The 19080-nt window shown below is 39.4% G+C and overlaps 1 protein-coding gene, 1 long non-coding RNA gene and 1 pseudogene across 2 annotated transcripts; 1 reads left to right on the top strand and 2 right to left on the bottom strand.

Moving 5' to 3' along the window:
- Positions 1 to 6180: 6180 nt before the first annotated feature.
- Positions 6181 to 7898, top strand: LOC133735446 (cysteine-rich receptor-like protein kinase 44; annotated as a pseudogene).
- Positions 7899 to 8100: 202 nt separating this feature from the next.
- LOC133735445 (uncharacterized) lies at positions 8101 to 18879 on the bottom strand. Its single transcript, XM_062162851.1, has 5 exons — positions 18826 to 18879; positions 10947 to 11053; positions 10570 to 10697; positions 9312 to 9452; positions 8101 to 9222 (listed from the first exon to the last, which is right to left on the bottom strand). The coding sequence occupies exons 2-5, from the start codon at positions 11005 to 11007 to the stop codon at positions 8302 to 8304; spliced, it is 1251 nt and encodes a 416-aa protein (XP_062018835.1). The 5' UTR covers positions 11008 to 11053; positions 18826 to 18879; the 3' UTR covers positions 8101 to 8301.
- Positions 15389 to 16748, bottom strand: LOC133740771 (uncharacterized). The gene is made up of 2 exons (XR_009861399.1): positions 16613 to 16748; positions 15389 to 16069 (listed from the first exon to the last, which is right to left on the bottom strand). It is a non-coding gene; the product is annotated as an uncharacterized LOC133740771 (long non-coding RNA).
- Positions 18880 to 19080: the final 201 nt, after the last annotated feature.

The following is a 19080-nucleotide window of genomic DNA, read 5'->3' as shown; positions in this document are numbered from 1 at the left end:
TTTTATGTACTGACAGCACTTTTAAAAATATTATTTACCAAACACGAAACTGTTTTAATTCACAGCTGATTATTCTCACAACACAGCAGCAACAGTTTTTTTTAAAAGTCACAGCAATCCCAAACTAGCCTTAGACTAGACTCACTTGTGAGTCATATAGTTGACTCTTGAAAGCAACACTCGAATCGCTTGTCTTAATTTAACTAGTTAAATAATATTTCCACTCCCAGAAAAAGTTTTCTTTCATCAACTAAACTCTTCCACTCATGGCAGTTAGAAAGAATCTATCTATCCATGCGCTCATAGCAACCCTTGTTCTTCTAATACTACTGTTCAGAACCCAAGCATCAATTACCTGCAACCAGTCATGCCCTAGCTTCAAAAGCCACCTCTCGGTCCCGTTCCCATTTGGATTCTCAACCGGCTGAAAATCAGCCTCAACTGCACCGAAGCTGCCAGAATCTCTATCGGCGAGTTCCCAGTTCACTCCATAGATTCAGAGAGCCTAAATATCATCCTTGTAAGCAGATGTGATCGTCCCTTCCACACCCTTCAGCAACTCTACAGCAACAACAACGGCCCCCCCCCCCCTCCCGGGGTCCCGAAACGCAGTTCTGTTACGAAGCTGCACAGACGATCAGGCCTCAAGCAGTTGCGTGATTCCCAACATTCAGGTCGACGCCAGGTTTCAGGCCCGGTCCGATTGCAGCAAGGATACTAGCCTCAGTTGCTATACATAGAGCAGTGAGAACGCTACGTTTTTGGATTACGAGAGCATAAAGAAGAAGGGCTGTAACTACTAATTGTCATCAATGTCTTTGACGCCATTGGCGGTGCCGATTTTGAAAGACTGGTGCCGCCGACAGTAACGTTGGAGGATGGAGCTAGGGTGGTGGCTGGATGGACCCTGCCAGTGCCATAAGAATGCAAATTATATGCGAGTTACGTCACCAAATGGGAGTGAAGGATGCATGGAAGGCTCCATTGGAGATGGGTTTGCGTTTGGGTCTGGCTGCCGGAATGGTTAGTCATCTATCTCCTAATTGACTAGTAATTATTTCTTATGGTCTAACAATTGACTAGCAATTTTTTTCCAAAGACAAGACTTCAGGAACATGTATATATTAATGGTGAAAAGGATTGGTCTAGCATTATTACGCAACTATATATATATATATACATTGAATATGCAACTATATATTAATACATATTCTAATCCCAAAAAAAAAAAAACTATATATTGATACATAACGTGTTATGTATCGGCACTTACAATTAGGGCTGTTAATCGGTCGTGTTGGGTTGGGTTCGTGTCGAGTCAAAGTATTTGTAGTGTCGCAAGAGACAAACTCAAACTCAACCCATTTAATAATCCTGTCAAAAATTTAAACCCAAACTCAACCTATTTATTAAACCGGTTACCCGTTTCCAACCTGCTTAACTCATTTAATAAAGGGGTTTTGTCCATTTACCCCATTTCTAGGGATTTTTTTCCCACTTACCCCATTAAGTTTTTTTAATTCTCTCTTACCCAATACACTCTAAGGGAGTCTTCCCTAATACCCCATTAAGATTTTTTTTTGTTTTTAATTTTTTTTTAATACCATTTTACCCCTCACCCCTTTGTTACTTAGAGAGAGAGAGAGAGAACATGGAAGAGAGAGAAACCATAGGAGACTTCGCCGGAGCCCGTCACCGGCCGCCGGAATCCAGTCAACTTTCGCCGGAATCCGGCCAACTTTCGCCGGAATCCGGTCACCGGTCACCGGCTGCCGCCCACCGGAATTTGCTGAAAATCTCACCGGAAAGTTTTTTTGCCCCCAATAGACGTCTATTGCCCCCCAATAGACGACTATCAGCCATGTATTGCCCCCCAATAGACGACTATCAGCCATGTATTGCCCCCCAGTAGACGTCTATTGCCCCCCAATAGACGTTTAGATTACCGAAATGGTAATTAACCTTCCTAAAAACTACACAAATAAAACTTTGATTAAAGAAAAAAAACGAGGAGATTACATCAATTCAAAACGTCTATTGCCCCCCAATAGATGTCTATTACCCCCCAATAGACGCTTTAACAGATGTCTATTGCCTCAATTTAAAACGTCTATTGCCTCTCAATAGACGTCTATTGGGGGGATAGCCGTCCATATCAACAACAATGTCCGCACTATAGTCATATTGAGAATCAAGCAACAGCCTCTCAAATGCTCTGTACTTTGAGAATTGGCCGAGGCAGATACATAGTTACCACTTGATCCATTCGATAGATAAGAAGACGCAAAGCTCAAAGATGATGAAAGGTCATTCAAATGATCCATGGCTCGAAACATATGCAGTTCGTTTAGAAGAAGATACACAAGAAAATGAAACTTCAATAAAGACAATATAACTCCATGCTCATAATCCATTCTGGGCAATTGGCACCAAATATACCACATTTGTCTCCCTGCATTTAGCAATAAATTCATTAATTTGAAATTTACACATATTCCTCTGGAACAAGACTTTTGACTACGACACTAGCCAATCAAAGCAGATGATGACATACTTCTGCCAAACCAAAGAGTGCACATGGAATTGCCAACTTTTACTACCACGTCATATACTTGCTTGTAAGTTAACCACACATATTTACCAGCCTGCAAACAGCGCCAAAAATTCCTATTAGCTACAAACTTAAAGAGCAAGCCAGATAGCTAGCCATGCACAGGAAAGTCATAGATAGTCTGCAACTATGATATACCTTCCCATTCACAGTCTCACGACGACCAAGCATTCGGTTTCCGGGATTTTTCTCCACCGACATGCTGCAAAATAAGTAAAGGACAGATCAATAAAAATTCATATCCAAAGTAACTTCAGTTTTCAGTTTCCAATTCCCTCACAATACAGAGTGTCGTGCCAAACATGAGAACTGAGCCAACCCATATCCAGAGCTAAACTTAGCTCGAGGACAAACATGACCAGAATTCGGCCGAACAAAAATAACTCATCACGACGGCGGTTGGACGCGGCCGAGCTCACTGGCGAGCTGCAGCGGAATCTGGGCTAGAGGTCAAACCACGCAGGAGTTGGAGATCGGGGAGTGAATCGACGCCGGCCGGAGGTGGAGAGAGAGAGAGAGGATCGGCGCCTGCCGGAGGTGGAGATTGGAGCGAATGGACGCCGGCTGGAGGTGGAGAGAGAGAGAGAGAGATCTAGAGAAAGTGTGTTTCAGATCGGAGGAGAGAGGGGGGTAGAGAGAGAGATCGCAGGCATATGTGGAGTTAATAAATTTGATTAAGGGTAAAATTGTCTTTCTATGTTAAATTGGGTAAGGAGGAATAAAAATCTGTTACTGGGGTAAGTGAGATAACTTTTACTCATTTTGGGGCTTTGGGTCAAGGACCCTTTAATAAATAGGTCGTGTCGTGTTAGACAAAATGACCAATCTCTTAATTCAAAATTTTTACCTCAAAGGCAGTGGTGGAATCATTACAGGGTCCTTAGTTTTGGAATTGTTGTACCAAAGTACTTGATCTGGAATTTGTATCTGTCTGTGTTCTCTCATATGGATAGTATTTTTTTGTCTTGTAGCTTTGATAAATATCATCCACGTACCTAGCTTGTCATCTTCTAGCTATATCGTCTAGCTTTAGTTTCCTTCCCTTGTTAATGTTTTGAGATGGCTCTTGTGACCTGCAACTCCATTTGTTGCATGTTGGCTTCGATGGACCTTCAAAGATGGAATAATATTATAAAGACTCAAGTGCTTGAGGGGAACGCAGAGCATGCAATTCGGTCGTATGAAAACATGCAAAGACTTGGTCTCTTTGCTGATATTTATACATTTCCTGTTTCGCTGAAAGCAGCAGGTAATGCTTCTTACTTGGGTATAGGGTTAGCAATCCACAAATAGCTAGACACTAAAATCTGGGTTTTCTAACCATCTTTTCATCCAAACTACTCTGCTGAAAATGTATTCTTCTATTAGAATTGTAGTGGATGCCCGCAAAGCGTTTGATAAAATGCCTGTCAAAGATGTGGTAGCCTACAACTTCATGTTATATATTTATGCTTCTAGTTGGCAGATGGGGAATGCAGTACACGCAAATTAAACCATCTATTGGAAAATGGTATTTTAGCCTTTTAGGTACTGTAAATGGGTGAACAAAGTAAACTTAAAATTAAAAAAAATATATGTATGGTGAGAAGAGAATGTAGGGTAAACAAAGTAGTTAGTAGGGTGGCAATTACCGCACAAAAAAAAAAACAGATTTTTTTTTTTCAAATTAAAATTCATATCTTTTTAAAATTTCTTTTTTATTTGAAATTATCTTAAAACTATAAAAAAACAAAAATTATGTGAGTGAGTTAAGCGATATTTTTGAAAAATCAGTGAGTTAAATGTCGAACGGGTTATAACTTAATGATCGTTTGTGATTTTTTCCCGTTGAATTAGAAATATATGAGGCCTCCCGGAGCCTGAGGTCTAAAGTGAATGCCATGGTTACCTTGGCTAAGGGATAAATCCATTCGGGAATGGAATGAACCATTTTCCCCACATTTTCTCTTCCTTTATGAAAGTGTTTTGTTTCCTTTTGGATTCAAAAGCAAAAAATAGTTGAGCTTCCTTTCCTAATACTCCAATTTCGCGAACCAAATGAGACCTAAGTATTCAAGCGGAATAGTTCTCTGTGTTCTATTGAGAGTATTATATATCACCCGGGGAAAAAGATATGCATAACATTAGTACCTCATCTTCTGCAGTAGGTATTTTCGTCTATTTATGTTTTCCCACCAAAAATTCCATGGGAGGGGATCTAAAATTCCTTTCCTTTTGCTAAAAATAAAATCTGTCATCAAGGAAAATAAGGAAAATATTATATTTTGGTTTATGGAAAATCAATTTAAGTTATTGTACTGGAAATTTTGACTTATTATTATGATCCCAGTAAACAGAATAATTAAAATGAGAAGAGGTGAGAGATTTATCATTTTTTAGCCTTCTAATCCACAATTATTGCTATGATCCTAGTAATCAGAATGATTAAAATGAGAAGAGGTGAGAGATTTATCATTTTTCAGCCTGCTAATCCACAAATAAAGAGTGGCCTGGATGAGATCAGATTGTCTGCTAGCTTTATTAATTGTTGATTTTATATCATCTTATCTTATCTTATCTTTTCAAGTGTAATTTGTTGGGTAGATACTGGTTTTCTTTCAAGTCTTGGGCTTTGAGCCTTTCCCCTTTTAATTGAAGAACTCTTCAGACAAAAAAGGAAAAATACTTCTTCAATTCATTATGCATAATCAATTTCAATACCAATCATAGCATATCGTCTAGTAAAGTTGTAGAAGTTGCTAGAAACTTTTAGGATCTATGGTTGTTATAGTTATTTGCTTACTCTTTAAATATAGATCCATGGTTAGCTGTGACCTGTTGATAAATTATAATTTCAATATTATAAAGGTCATGAGTTCTATTCTCACTGACATATGTAAGGGTGGGTTGGGCTAAGGGGTTATATATATATATATATCGATGGTTGTTTGGTTTCCTCAGCAATGAAAAATGATGCAGCAAATGTTTTTGTTGTTTTTTTTTTTATAAAAATAAATATGAATTCCTTTCAAAAAAAAATATGTGAATTAACAGAGTGAGTTTTTGTTCAATGGCAAATACCATGAGATTTTTTATGGGAAAACATAAATAGATAAAACTACAAAAATACCCATGACAGAAAGCTACATGACACTTGAGTTAACTGTATTATTAACGACGTATATGAATGCTGTGCATAAGTAATAAGTTGAGGTACCAAAGTGATATACTTAGAAGATGAGGTACCAAAGTGTAGAATGATTTTAAATTGGGCTACTGTTTGTGACTTTTTCCCTATCACCTTTAATGCTTTGATTGGGAAGAGATTTCTTATCTTTTGCAGATGAAAAGAGTAACACGTATCTTACTACTATCATAGTATCGATGTGCCAATCTTTGCTTCTCTCGTACTCGTATCATTTTGCATCTATAGGAGAGCAAGGAAGACAAAGCATACACTCATTCAAGGTATACGTTGAGTATGATTGGTTTTTAGTTACCTTATTGATCAACCAAAAGGAGAGCCTCTTGTGATCAAACTTATTTAGTTTTTGTAAACGTGTTTCTCATTATACCAAGAAGCAGATCTGCAGATATGAGAAGTGCAGATGCCCTGCAATTCGACTTTGACTCCATTAAAGCTGCCACTAATAACTTCTCTGAAGAAAATAAGCTTGGACGAGGAGGATTTGGTGCTGTTTACAAGGTAATGAAATATCGATCATTATATAGAGTAACATGCAATATGATTTATGTGCCTAATGAGCAATAAGATAACTTCGAATCTTGGTGAAGTAATGCAGGGTAGGCTATTCAATCACGAAGATGTAGCCGTGAAAAGGCTTTCCAAGGATTCTGCACAAGGAGATTTAGAATTCAAAAATGAGGTCTTGTTTGTAGTCAAGTTGCAACACCGAAATTTAGTTAGGATCCTTGGTTTCTGCTTGAAAGGAGCTGAAAGACTTCTTGTTTACGAGTTTGCATGTCCCAAACGCAAGTCTCAACCAATTCATATTCGGTAAACATAATAATCTCATATTGTGCTTTTATTTGATTTATGTATCAGAAAAGTCTTTCTCACACACACACACACACACACTTCCAAAAGAGAGCACTCCAACAGGATAACATTACAAAAATTTTGTTTTTTTAATGTAGATGCAATCAAGCGTACACATTTGGATTGGGATAGTCGCTACAAAATCATATTTGGCATTGGACGAGGGCTGCTTTACCTTCGTGAAGCTTCTCATCTTAGAATTATCCATCGTGACCTCAAAGCTAGCAATATTTTGTTAGATGCAGAACTAATTAAACCCCAAAATTGCAGATTTTGGAATGGCAAGATTGTTCCTGCTTGATCAAGCGCGAAGTGAAACAAATCGAATTGTAGGAACCTAGTAAGTACTAGACCAGGCTATAGATATCTATAGCTCCTATACAATGGCATATGAATAACTTACAAGTTCATGTTTACAACTACAATATCCATCTAACTTCAAAAAGGTTAACATTCTTCTTGCTGATTTTCCTGTAGCAGATATATATATATATATATATATATATATATATATATATATATATATATATATATATATATATGGCTCCACAGTATGTCATGCGTGGACTGTTTTCTGTCAAGTCTGATGTCTATAGCTTCGGTGTGTTAGTTCTGGAGATAGTGAGTGGACAGAAAAACAGTTCTTTCCGTCATGAAGAGAATGTGGAAGATCTAAGCTATGCAAGTAAAAAGTATAAACTCACTCTAATTAATATATACCACAATTGAAATATTGAATGCAATTAATGAAAAGAAAAATGTCTGATTTTGTTTCTGCAGGCATGGAGAAGCTGGAGGGAACGGTCAGCAGCTTCAAATCTAATAGATAACAGCTTGATGACTGGTTCAAGAACTGAAATAATGAAATGCATCCATATCGGATTACTATGTGTACAACAAAATATAGATGATAGGCCAACCATGGCTTCGGTTATTCACATGCTTACTAGCAACTCCCTCACTCTTCCAGTACCCTCACAACCATCATTTCTTATGATTGGATCCAGCATGCCAGGAATAATGGGTTCAAGTCGATCTAAGAGCAACTCTGTCCCAAACTCAGTAAGTGAGGCTTCGATCACAGAACTATCTCCTCGCTAGAGCTTGATCATCAGTTTTGCGTCAACATAAAAGTAGTCATACAATAACGATTTTTAGATTCAGGGGTTCAGAGTTTTTACCCTTCACAAATGGCAAGAGTACTTGCTCTTCGCACCTGTATAATTTACTTTACAAGTCTACAAGAGGAAAGCTTAGAAGGATTCACTGTCAAGCATTTGAAAGATTGCATCTGCCTTTCTGCCAACATATAATTTCCAGATTGGGTTAGCTTTTAATAAATTTAATCTTTCATGTGTTTGATAATATGAACTGAGCACTGACTTAATAAACTATGCTAATGAGTAGTTTTTCTTTGATAATACTGTTATTGTACCATGCAGATCCCACTACTAAAGTAATCAAACAGGGATTTGCTTGGAGAGGTTTAGTCAGTCATATAAGACAAGAAAATAGGTTGCTAAAACATGGCTTTTGTTTCCAATTTTGATTAATCTAAACTAGCTCATATAGCATCATGGAGGTCCACTTCTCTATCCACCTATGCAGCAGCAGAACCCTTCCCCTTCGATGAAGAATGGGCTGTTGAATTTTAATGTTGCTGGAGAGAAGACCTACTGGATGACCTGGAAACCTGTGGCGGTGGAGCAACTTCTAAAGCATTAAAAAGATTGTGACAGTTTTGGCAAAGGAGCAAGTTACTTTGATAAATCCTATGATACTCAAAGTACATTTTGCAGTGATTGCAAATCGTCCAGAAAGACAGAGCATCCCTGCCCTCCACTTGTTCCCTTGATGCATTAGAGCCCTCTCCATCCATGTCCCGGTCTTCACCTTCCTCCTGAAACTTTTCTTGGGCCCACCTCATCACCTTCTTTTTGAGTTCTTTGATCATCTCCCTGGTTAGCATGTTACCATCTTTGTTCTGCTTATGGTTTTCATTCCTCTGGAGATCCTCCTTGAGCTCAGCACTTGGAGCAGTCCTTTCTTTGGTATGCTTTTCCTTCTCCATGTCACGAAGCACCCTATACATTTCACAGCTCTTCTGGAGCTGCTTCACTTTAACCTCAGCCTGAGTAAAGGTACCTGTGAACTTCTCAATACCTTCCCTAGCCACATGAAGGCCCTGAGTGACCTCAGAAAGGTCAGCATTGGCTTCCCCAAGCTGCTTCAAGACCTCTTCCAGGTGACAAGAAAACTCCTCCAGACGAGTAGCCTTAACCTGATGCAAGGCCTCCTGCTCCTTCCACTTACTCTCCCACATTTCAGCCTTCTGCCTCTGCTGACTAACATCATTTAACAAACCATCAAGCTTGGACTCATACTCCCTCTTCATGCTAGAGTATTCCAGGACCTGTTGCCTCAGAAACTCGATTACTGCCTCCTGTTTGGTAGTGGTTTCTACAAAGTTTCCAACTCTTTTCTCCAGCTCTGCAACATGAGCTATTGCTTCATCTCGCTCCTTAGAGGCATCCCCAGTAACCCTTAGCCACATAGCAATATGGAGGCAGGACTGAATAATAATCAGCAGTATCAGTTGCAAAACTATTCAAACCACACAGAAATAGTAATATGATGACACTCTGGAGGACAATCACTTACGGCAAGGGCATGGTGAGCTAAGTTCTTCTTCAGACCGCAGTCAGCATACGCCTGCATAATCCTGGTATAAGCAGGGCCAAGTAGGTCCAGCAAAACCCTCTCAGCAGCTGCTGGGTCTCTCAATGATTCATTTTGGGAAGCCTTATGTTACACATTAACTAATTAGAAAAAGCCAGAAACGACTGACTGGGATTCTAGGATCTCAATTCTCAAGTTGATTATTCCAGACAGGAGTTATATATTTTTAGTTGTCTTTTCTAGTTCAGTCATAGTAAAGAATATATGGTAGGAACATGCTCCTGTATAAACTTAAAAAGCATAGTTGACCAGAAAGCAGGTCCGGGGAACCAACATCTCAAACTATTTTCCAACTTCCAAATCACCTAGTTAGTGATTTCGGCTTATTAAAGCTATGATATCCAAATGAACTTCTGTCCAGATCCTATTTGTTAATAAAAGAAAGTTTTGTATAAAAGGAAGTTTGTGTTTCACACCTAGCTCAGTTTCCCCTCTCAGCTTAATTCAAGAATGCACGATATCAAAACATGGTATATAACTAACTATACTATTTCTGCCGAATGGTTCACATAGAGGCTAGATATGACCTTTATGCAAAAGCAAATTTAGATATCAAACAAGACCTACATTCAATGATGGCTTTCCAAAATGATATATATCAAGCTTAGAATACAGCAAGAATTACAATATTTTCCTATCAACAGATGTAACTACCTCAAGTACTAGTTTAGACTAATTATGCATTTAGAGACAAGCTAGATGCTAATGCATATAGAGAAGCGTGATCTACATTCAGCAGTCACTTTCTAAATTGATTCCTTAAGCTTAGATTGAGAAATTATTATCTACTATGCTTGCTTAAAAGTTCCTACTTCATAACAGAAGAAAGCGACAAACACACAGAATATGATCAGCGGGAAAGCATATGCACCAGATAGCCCAGTTGCTTTCAGAACCAATCGCAATAAGTATTAATTTCTATTATAACCAGAGCACCAGTGTATAAATCATATCAATACTTTTCCTAAATTGTTAAGTTTTTTCAGTTATTTTCATAGAAGCTCATAATTATTAGTTACTAAACTAGAAATATCAACATGTCTTCAAACAAAATCAGGATGAAAGTATCATTCCACAGACTTTTTCTCTCAACCTAGGAATTCTGACATTTGTCAACATGGTGATAAACAAAAGTTTGGTACATCTGATGCATGTAGACTTATTAGTAATGCATTCTTACCTCCTCTGATTGATTTACATTGTTTGAAGGTGTGAGATGCACATTATCAGGTTTTTCCTGGGTAGAAGCTTGAAGAGAAGTTCCATTGTCACAAAAACCAGGAAGTGAAGCTACACCCGAACTACTTCCTGCACAGACGGACAGATCTATTTGGTAAATTGCCTAATAATTTATTAAGAAAGTAAACATACACCAAAAACCTGTTGAATCAGATTCATAGTCACCAAAACTAGAAAATTATCTTGAAGCACCGACAAGTCAGAATTACACAACGGAAAACTTGTATGACTAAGATATCAAAAGCAGCAGAACAAAACACGTGTATCCACAAAAGCAATTACTCATATCTTGTACTGCTCATTTGAGCTGTAATTTACCAGAGCATGGCCTCAAGCGTTTCTGTCTTCTTAAGCTCACCATGGTTGATTCCAAATCCATTACCAGAGAGCTCACTCGTTCGCCATTGTTGTGTGGCACATTACTCCTAGAAAAAAGAAGCAGACTAATTATAATGATGTACACAACACGGACAGCTTAGCAACTAAACTGTTCTTAATGGAGTTTGTTTCATTATACTGAACTAATAAATAGGAACTATCATTATAAAACAAAATTGCAAGTAACAAGAGAGAAACAGCATCAAAGGGCAACAAATTTCAAAGTGTTTAAGGATAATCAAAATTGACAGAGAGAGAGAGAGAGTTTCGATTCAGAGAGAATGAGAATTCATGTGTATTATTCTTCTCACAAAGGAATGTATTTATAGGAATACATAGCTAGTGTGAAAGCTCTAAGAGAAACTCAATTTGGTAACAATCTTCTCTTGTTGATTGAGGGCTGCAGCTCCACATACTTGCATTCAATGATGAAATCTGCCATGCTTGTTGCCTCTTGGTATAAAGCATGTCACACAAGTCTTCATACACTCAAGTACCTATGTTTATACACTCAAGTACCTATCTATACACTCAAGTACTTATTACATGATATAGACATTTATACTATGACTCATACATACTACAACATGAGTCATATATACTACAACACTCCCCCTTGGATATTTCATGTCAATAGTATTGTCTATGCCGTGCGCTTCGAAGTTGCCTCGTTAAAAACCTTGTCAAGTAATAAAACCCTGTGGGAAAAACAACCTTGGTCGAAGGAGAAAAAGAGCACAACGCGCGTTGAGTGTGGAGTATGCAATATCATAGCTTCAGAGATAAGTGGAGTCTTCTTATCAGCATCATAAGTAGGTAATATGTCTATGAGAGGGATGCAAATAGAGTTGCTGCAACAAAACCTTGCCCGGAAAACCCAGTGGGAAAAACCCGTGGTCGAAGGTAAAAGATGAGCAAAAGCATATATGTTGAATCAAAACATCTTCAGGATGTAGTATAAGTGGGGCGACCATGCTAAAGATGTGCCTCGTTAAAACCTTGCCAGGTAACAAAACCCAGTGGGACAAAATAACCCTGGACGAAGGACAAAAAGAGTACACGATGGTCAAGTGGGTATACTTCTGGATACTCCCCCTGATTTCAACATCTCCTTTGTGTCTCTCAAACGTGGTGCTTCTCTCGTTGCCTCATTAAAAACCTTGCCGAGTAACAAAAACCCTGTGGGACAAAAAATAATCTCGGTCGAAAGGGAAAAAGAGCACAACACACTCTTCACGTTTTGAGACCATATATGTAGACATCCCCCCCTCTTATTGATCTTTGAGGAGAGTCTGTTATTGCTGATTTTATGCTTGATGTTGTCGCTTTTCATGCAGCCTTGCTTCATTTGTTTCAAAATAAGCAGCATTATCTTAAATGCTTGTAGGCTCATCTTGTGGTAGACTTCAAACCACAACTATTCGAACATGCGTAACTATGGATCCAATCCATATACATTCACGAACCACTTCGTGAAGAGCAATAATCTCTGCATCGTTCGAAGATATAGCGACTAAGGTCTATTCTATAGACCTTCAAGATATCACGGTCATACCCATGGTGAACACTTCACCAGTCTGGGAAGACCTTTGTATGGGTCAAGAGATACCCAATATCAGCAAAAACCTTCCAAAACACTTATGTCGTTTTGGGGTAGGGATAGAATACGCAGGCCAGCGTTTGGCGGCGTTTCTGGTGTGTGATGGATCTGAATCCATCATCTCTCTATAGGGATAGAATAAGCCCATATCGATCGTATATCTCAAGTACCGAAAGATATATTTTTACACCAATCTAATGGCGTTGCGTTGGCGCAGAGCTATACCTTTAGCTAACAAGTTTATGGCAAAGTGAGATGTCCAGTCTTGTGCATTGAGCTAAGTACAATAATGCGCTTTATTGTACTTGAGTAAGGCACTTCAGCCTCTCTAGCACATCTTCGTCTGATCATCCATTCAGACGAAGAGGATCCTTTTCAGGATCAAGACTACGATTGATCATGGGGTGCTTGAAGGCTTGACCTTGTCAAAATGCCTAAGCATCTATCAACACGGTGCTCAAGTTCAAAAACCGAGGCTTAATTGTGTTTCCCCAAAAATCCTTCATCTCAAACTCGGATTTCAAGTGTTCAACGGTTTCCCTTAACTCATTAAGGGCTTCTAATGAAGATCATGTCCAACATGAAAACCGTGATAGAATCCGAAACTTGTTATGGAAACGCACGGGCATATCCCTTCCCAATCAAGTAGTCACTTTAGTGAGCGTTTCAATTCTATTGCAAACGCGCTCCGTGGTCTAGAGCCACTTGATTTGGGTAAATAAAGTTTCACTATGAACTTTCATGTATATTCCGTATCTAGATCCCCATAGAGATACGTAGTGACCACTTTTATAAGCTGCATGTTCAGTTATTTGGAAACTACCAAACTGACAGGGTAGTGGATGTAATGTCATCCATTACGTGAGAATATGTCTCATCGTAGTCAATTCCAGGGCGTTTTGTGAGAAGCCTTGCGCCATAAGGCGAGATTGCCATCTCGTTTTCTCAACACGCTTTCTAACGAAGACCCATTAATCAATAGGTTTTATGTAAGGAGGTGTTGGCATCACTGGCTCAAAGACCTTCCTCTTCGTTTAATCTGGATCGCATCTTTCCATTTAGGCTAAATTTCTCTACGTTGGTATTCATGCTTCAACGGAGCGTGGTTCGATATCATCGGTCTCAACAAACTCATGCGCAACAGAATGCGCAACTACATCATCAATTATGATGGAGTTTCTATTCCACGTCTTATGTACACTAGTGTAATTTTCATAGAGCTCTATATTCTCAGGAATAGGTTCTGACGTTGAGGCGTCCCCCAACGATAACCATAATCCAGAAGATACTCATGAGACGGATGTTGAGTGTCGATGATCTAAGGATGCCAAAATATCCTTCGAATCCACGGGCTTCCCACGCATCCTAGCTGGGGCCATGGCCTGTAACGCCAGAGTGCCACTTTCTATGACGTTGGCGCCTTGCCTACCTCTGTGTAGGGTGGCGCTACGTCCTCTTATAGGGACGTCCTTCCTTGCAGGCATTTGTGCAGCAAATGTGTGTGATCTCGTCACTTTAATAGGGATCGAGATGAGACATAGTGGGGACAGATCACGACAATTCCTGTCGTTCCTGCTGAACATTCGTGTTCTTATCTCCCCCTAACGACGGGAAGACTGTCTCATCAAAGTGACATCCGTAAATCAGACGGTAAGGAGATCGCCTTGCAATGGCATTAAGTGGCTAACGATTGTTGGAGTCTCAATTCCAACTAAGTTGCTCACTTGTTTTTAAGGACCTACCATAGGCGCTGTGGCGGCGCAATTGGCACATAAATGGCTCACATTGGCACATAAATGACTCACTCGAATGTGCGTAAGTACAAAATATTTGTACCCAGTCACTAGCTGTAACGCAGGGATACATTGAGTGGCGGTAGGTCATAGAGGAATTAGCATAGTTGTATGCGATATTTGCATCACCCCAAGCGGATATAAAGAGATTGGTGCGCATCGCCAATGTCTGAACTACCATCGTAGTTATTTCCACGAGACCATTTAGGTGTGTATATGGGAATGTGATGTCCAACATCACTCCCTTTGCAATAACCATCGAAAATCTTCGATGTATACTCACTAGCATAGTCAAAATCCAATTGACTAAATAGGATGATCCGGGGAGTGAGCCCGTTGTCATATTATATGTGCTATGAGTATAGCATAAGAAGCTTTTATAGATGGACAATGGCACAACACGTGATTAGTGTGTTTGCGTGTCAACCAACATCATGAGATATTTAAACGTCCGCAAGTTGGTTGAATAGGTCCACAAATATCACCTTGGATTAATTGTAAGAATGGTATATTTTCTTTAGTGTCCTTTGCATAGGATGGTCTCGATCCTATCTTTGCTAAAGAGCAAGCTTTGCAAAACGAAGTAACTCTTTGGACCAATCTTTGGTTCATACTTCTTTTCGTTTTGAGGAATGGATGTCCGTGAAGTCTTTAATATATGGAACATCATATCACGACCTGGATATCCCAAACGGTCTTGCCAAAGCCTATATGTGTCAGAATCCCATAAGTCATCTCTTATGACATGGTTTGATTCAATGACTCGAATAGTGGTTGCATGCAACCCACTAGAGCGACACATAAGTTTCTCTAATACTCGTTTATGTCCGTAGTCATTAGAGGCGATGCAAAGGAACTCTTGTCCATTCTTACAATGTGTTTTCACATGAAAATCATTGGCTCTTATATCTTTCAAGTAATAAAGTTCGGAAATTAACACATGTCCATGATATTGAATAATAATGCGACACTTTATTAATAGCCAATGATTACATCAAAGTTTCCAAAATCTATTCCAAAATAAAATCAAACTTATACAAATTGTAATTGCCAATCCGTTTGGTAATTCCAATGAAATATGACCAGGGAAGTAGAGAGATGTTGGTGGAGCGAGGCTCGCTTAAATACCCCGATCTCAATTACTTTCCTAGACATCATACTTCATTGGGTACGCCACATGAGAAAGAGTCAATACAATTGTCATTTGTTGACTAAGGCACATTTGCCGTTTTATTGGAAAATAGAAAAGGACTATTCTAATCAAAGTCTGCGGCATCCTCGTGCTCTTTACAACTTTGAAGTCCTCAGTGGTGAGAGTGATATCTTCACCATCTTCATCTTCAGCAAGATTGATATCTTCATCTTCAGCAAGATTGATTTCTTGCTCTCTCAATTGCCTATACTCCTTGTAGCTTGCAGCTAGTTGGGTACTTGCATGGCATTGCTTGAACCAATGCTTCAATTGATCCATATGGTATCACATCAAGATAATTACTTGAGCAGCATGCTTTGTGGGTGTTCGTTGGAACACAAGGCCCTGGTTAGGTGCCTGTATTATGGGCAATATCCCTCTCGTAGTGAGATGGTTCTCAACGTTGGTTACCCAGCCATGGTATTCCGAGCCTGTTGAGTCAAGCATTGGAAAATCGAGTCTAGGTTCATTCGACATCCTGAACAATAGGAAGATAAGATATATTAGTTTCGGAGTTTAAACTTCCACGAAAACTAAAATAATAAGATTTCTGAGCTATGCTACCAAGAAATCAATTTCCAAGAATATTTGGATTTAGATGAAAACAATGATGTTTGCGGATGCTCTTAGTCCGATTATTATGAACACTCTTAGTTCATTGATTTACGAACACTCTTAGTTCGTTTAGAGTGAATCCCCACGATTCCACTTTTAGTCCATAAATTGATGTTTTGCGGACGCTCTTAGTCCGATTATTATAAACACTCTTAGTTCATTGATTTACGAACACTCTTAGTTCGTTTAGAGTGAATCACCACGATTCCACTTTTAGTCCATAAATTGATGTTTTCCGGACGCTCTTAGTCCGATTATTATGAACACTCTTAGTTCATTGATTTACGAACACTCTTAGTTCGTTTAGAGTGAATCCCACAATTCCTGCTTTTTGATTACAAGTCCCTGAAAAGAAGAGAAAAAGGAATACAAACTCAAAACAGGAACTTTAATCTTTAAAACTTACTTGTTGAAATTCGGAGCAAATTTGCTTCTGAACAGATCGCACTTCAAATGTTATACAGGTCTCAAAACTGCTCCAACAGGGCTGAAATTTGGAGATAAGATATAAGAGACAGAGATTAACAACTTTGATGAAGAAATTATTTTGATTAGATGTCCCGAAAAGGACGTTTATCGGCGTGCAAGCAGGTTGATCTGCACAGGAACGATCATACTGAATAGCTCCCACTTTGAATGGTGTACATGTCTTAAAACGACTTCAACAGGGCTGAAATTTTGAAGTCAGATAGAAAAGACATATATGAAGAACTTTGATGAAGAAAGTATTTTGATTAAAGGTGCTGAACAAGATGTTTCAGGGTGTGCAAACAGGCTGATCTGCACAGGAACGAGCGTGCTGAACAGCTCCCACTTCGAATGGTGTACAGGTCTCAAAACTACTCCAACAGGGCTACAATTTGGAGGTCAGATAGAAGAGACATAGACGAACAACGTTGATGAAGGAAGGATTTTGATCTGAGGTCCCTATCAAGATGTTTCGGGGCGTGCAAACAGGCTGATCTGCACAGGAAAATCACTTAAAAGTGTTTGGCAGGTGACTCGGCAGCTGCTGCGCAGCTTCTCGGCAGCTGCTGCGCAGCTTCTCGGCAGCTGCTGCGCAGGTCGCTCGGCAGCTGCTGCGCAGCTTCTCGGCAGCTGCTGAGCAGGGTCTCGGCAGCTGCTGCGCAGGTCGCTCGGCAGCTGCTGCGCAGCTTCTCGGCAGCTGCTGCGCAGCTTCTCGGCAGCTGCTGCGCAGGGTCTCGGCAGCTGCTACGCAGCTGCTCGGCAGCACTTGGCAGCGGTCTGGTTCTGTTCAAAAATTCCGGTGGCCGGTTCAGGCCTTTTCCGGCCGGTTCCGGCGATTCTGAGGCCGGTTCTGGGCTTCTGGGATCAATGGCTTTGATATGAGCTAGGTTTTGGAGGTTTTTTGTAGGTTTGGAAAAATGACTTCGATTGATGATGAACTCTACTCTTGTCAATTTTCGATTCTAATTCTAGAGCAACTTCGTGCTGATAACGTGTTTAAGGATAATCAAAATTGACAGAGAGAGAGAGAGAGTTTCGATTCAGAGAGAATGAGAATTCATGTGTATTATTCTTCTCACAAAGGAATGTATTTATAGGAATACATAGCTAGTGTGAAAGCTCTAAGAGAAACTCAATTTGGTAACAATCTTCTCTTGTTGATTGAGGGCTGCAGCTCCACATACTTGCATTCAATGATGAAATCTGCCATGCTTGTTGCCTCTTGGTATAAAGCATGTCACACAAGTCTTCATACACTCAAGTACCTATGTTTATACACTCAAGTACCTATCTATACACTCAAGTACTTATTACATGATATAGACATTTATACTATGACTCATACATACTACAACATGAGTCATATATACTACAACACAAAGAACAAGTAGTGTTTACCATTCCTCAACTAAACTCATAAGCAACTGTGATGATCAAAGGCTCATGAGAGGAAACCAATATCTATAAAATACCACCAACTAGTCGATGATCAAATATTTTATTTCACTTTCAATTGGTACCACCAATGATTAACTGAAGAAAAGCTACAAGGAACCGGAAATTTGATGTAGTCATGGTTAATTATTACAAGTTACTCAACAATATTCCTGATAGTTACTCAAACATGCATATTCCCTATTTATCTAGAGAAGCATTGCTCAACAGTCCCATATGGAACTAGAATACGAAGATCTCAGTAGAGCAAATAATTTCTTCAACTACATGACTTCAGCATCTGTCATTTATTTATATCTTTGGGATATAAATATTCTGATATGGCTGGTTCTGTGAGGTACTTAACACATACCCATCCCAAAATAGCTAATAATCCCAACCTGTTAAATAAACCAATCTGCTTAAACATAAGTTAATAAAATACAATGAACAGAGCCAAATCCACGTTTTTATAATACTTTACAGATCCCCACATAGAGGAACCCGCTGGAAACATATGAGAAAGTAGAATACAGAGATCGAGAGCAACCCACAAAAGGTAACAATAAAGGAGAGACCTTTAGTGCTTTTACAATCGTCAACGGAAAATGGTCATGATTAGAATCAGAAAACAAGCCAAAAATGCAAAATTCAGATTCAGTAAGCAAAGGCAAAACAAGCCATTGGATATGTAAAAAGGAAGCATTTTTCATTTACCACAGGAGGCAGAGAAGGTCTGGAAGGCCTAGACAACCAGGAATAGAATTGGTGAACGAAGCTGTGATTTCTGCCGGCAGACTTTGGAAGAGCAAAACCACCGTGGGTCTTGAAGCCCGACCTCAGAGCTAGACGGCGCTGTCACCGTGGCGACGTCGGCCTTTCCCTTCGTCTTTGCCTCGTCTTCCCGTGAGAAGAGTGGTGGAGACGCTACTACTAATGTCTCTGATGGGAAGAAGAGAGCACGACTTGAAA

The sequence above is a fragment of the Rosa rugosa genome, chromosome 3 (genome assembly GCF_958449725.1).
Source record: "Rosa rugosa chromosome 3, drRosRugo1.1, whole genome shotgun sequence".
NCBI classification, from domain to species: Eukaryota; Viridiplantae; Streptophyta; class Magnoliopsida; order Rosales; family Rosaceae; genus Rosa; species Rosa rugosa.
The sequence above is the reverse complement of the archived record's forward strand: the minus strand, read 5'-3'. Positions and strand labels throughout refer to the sequence as shown.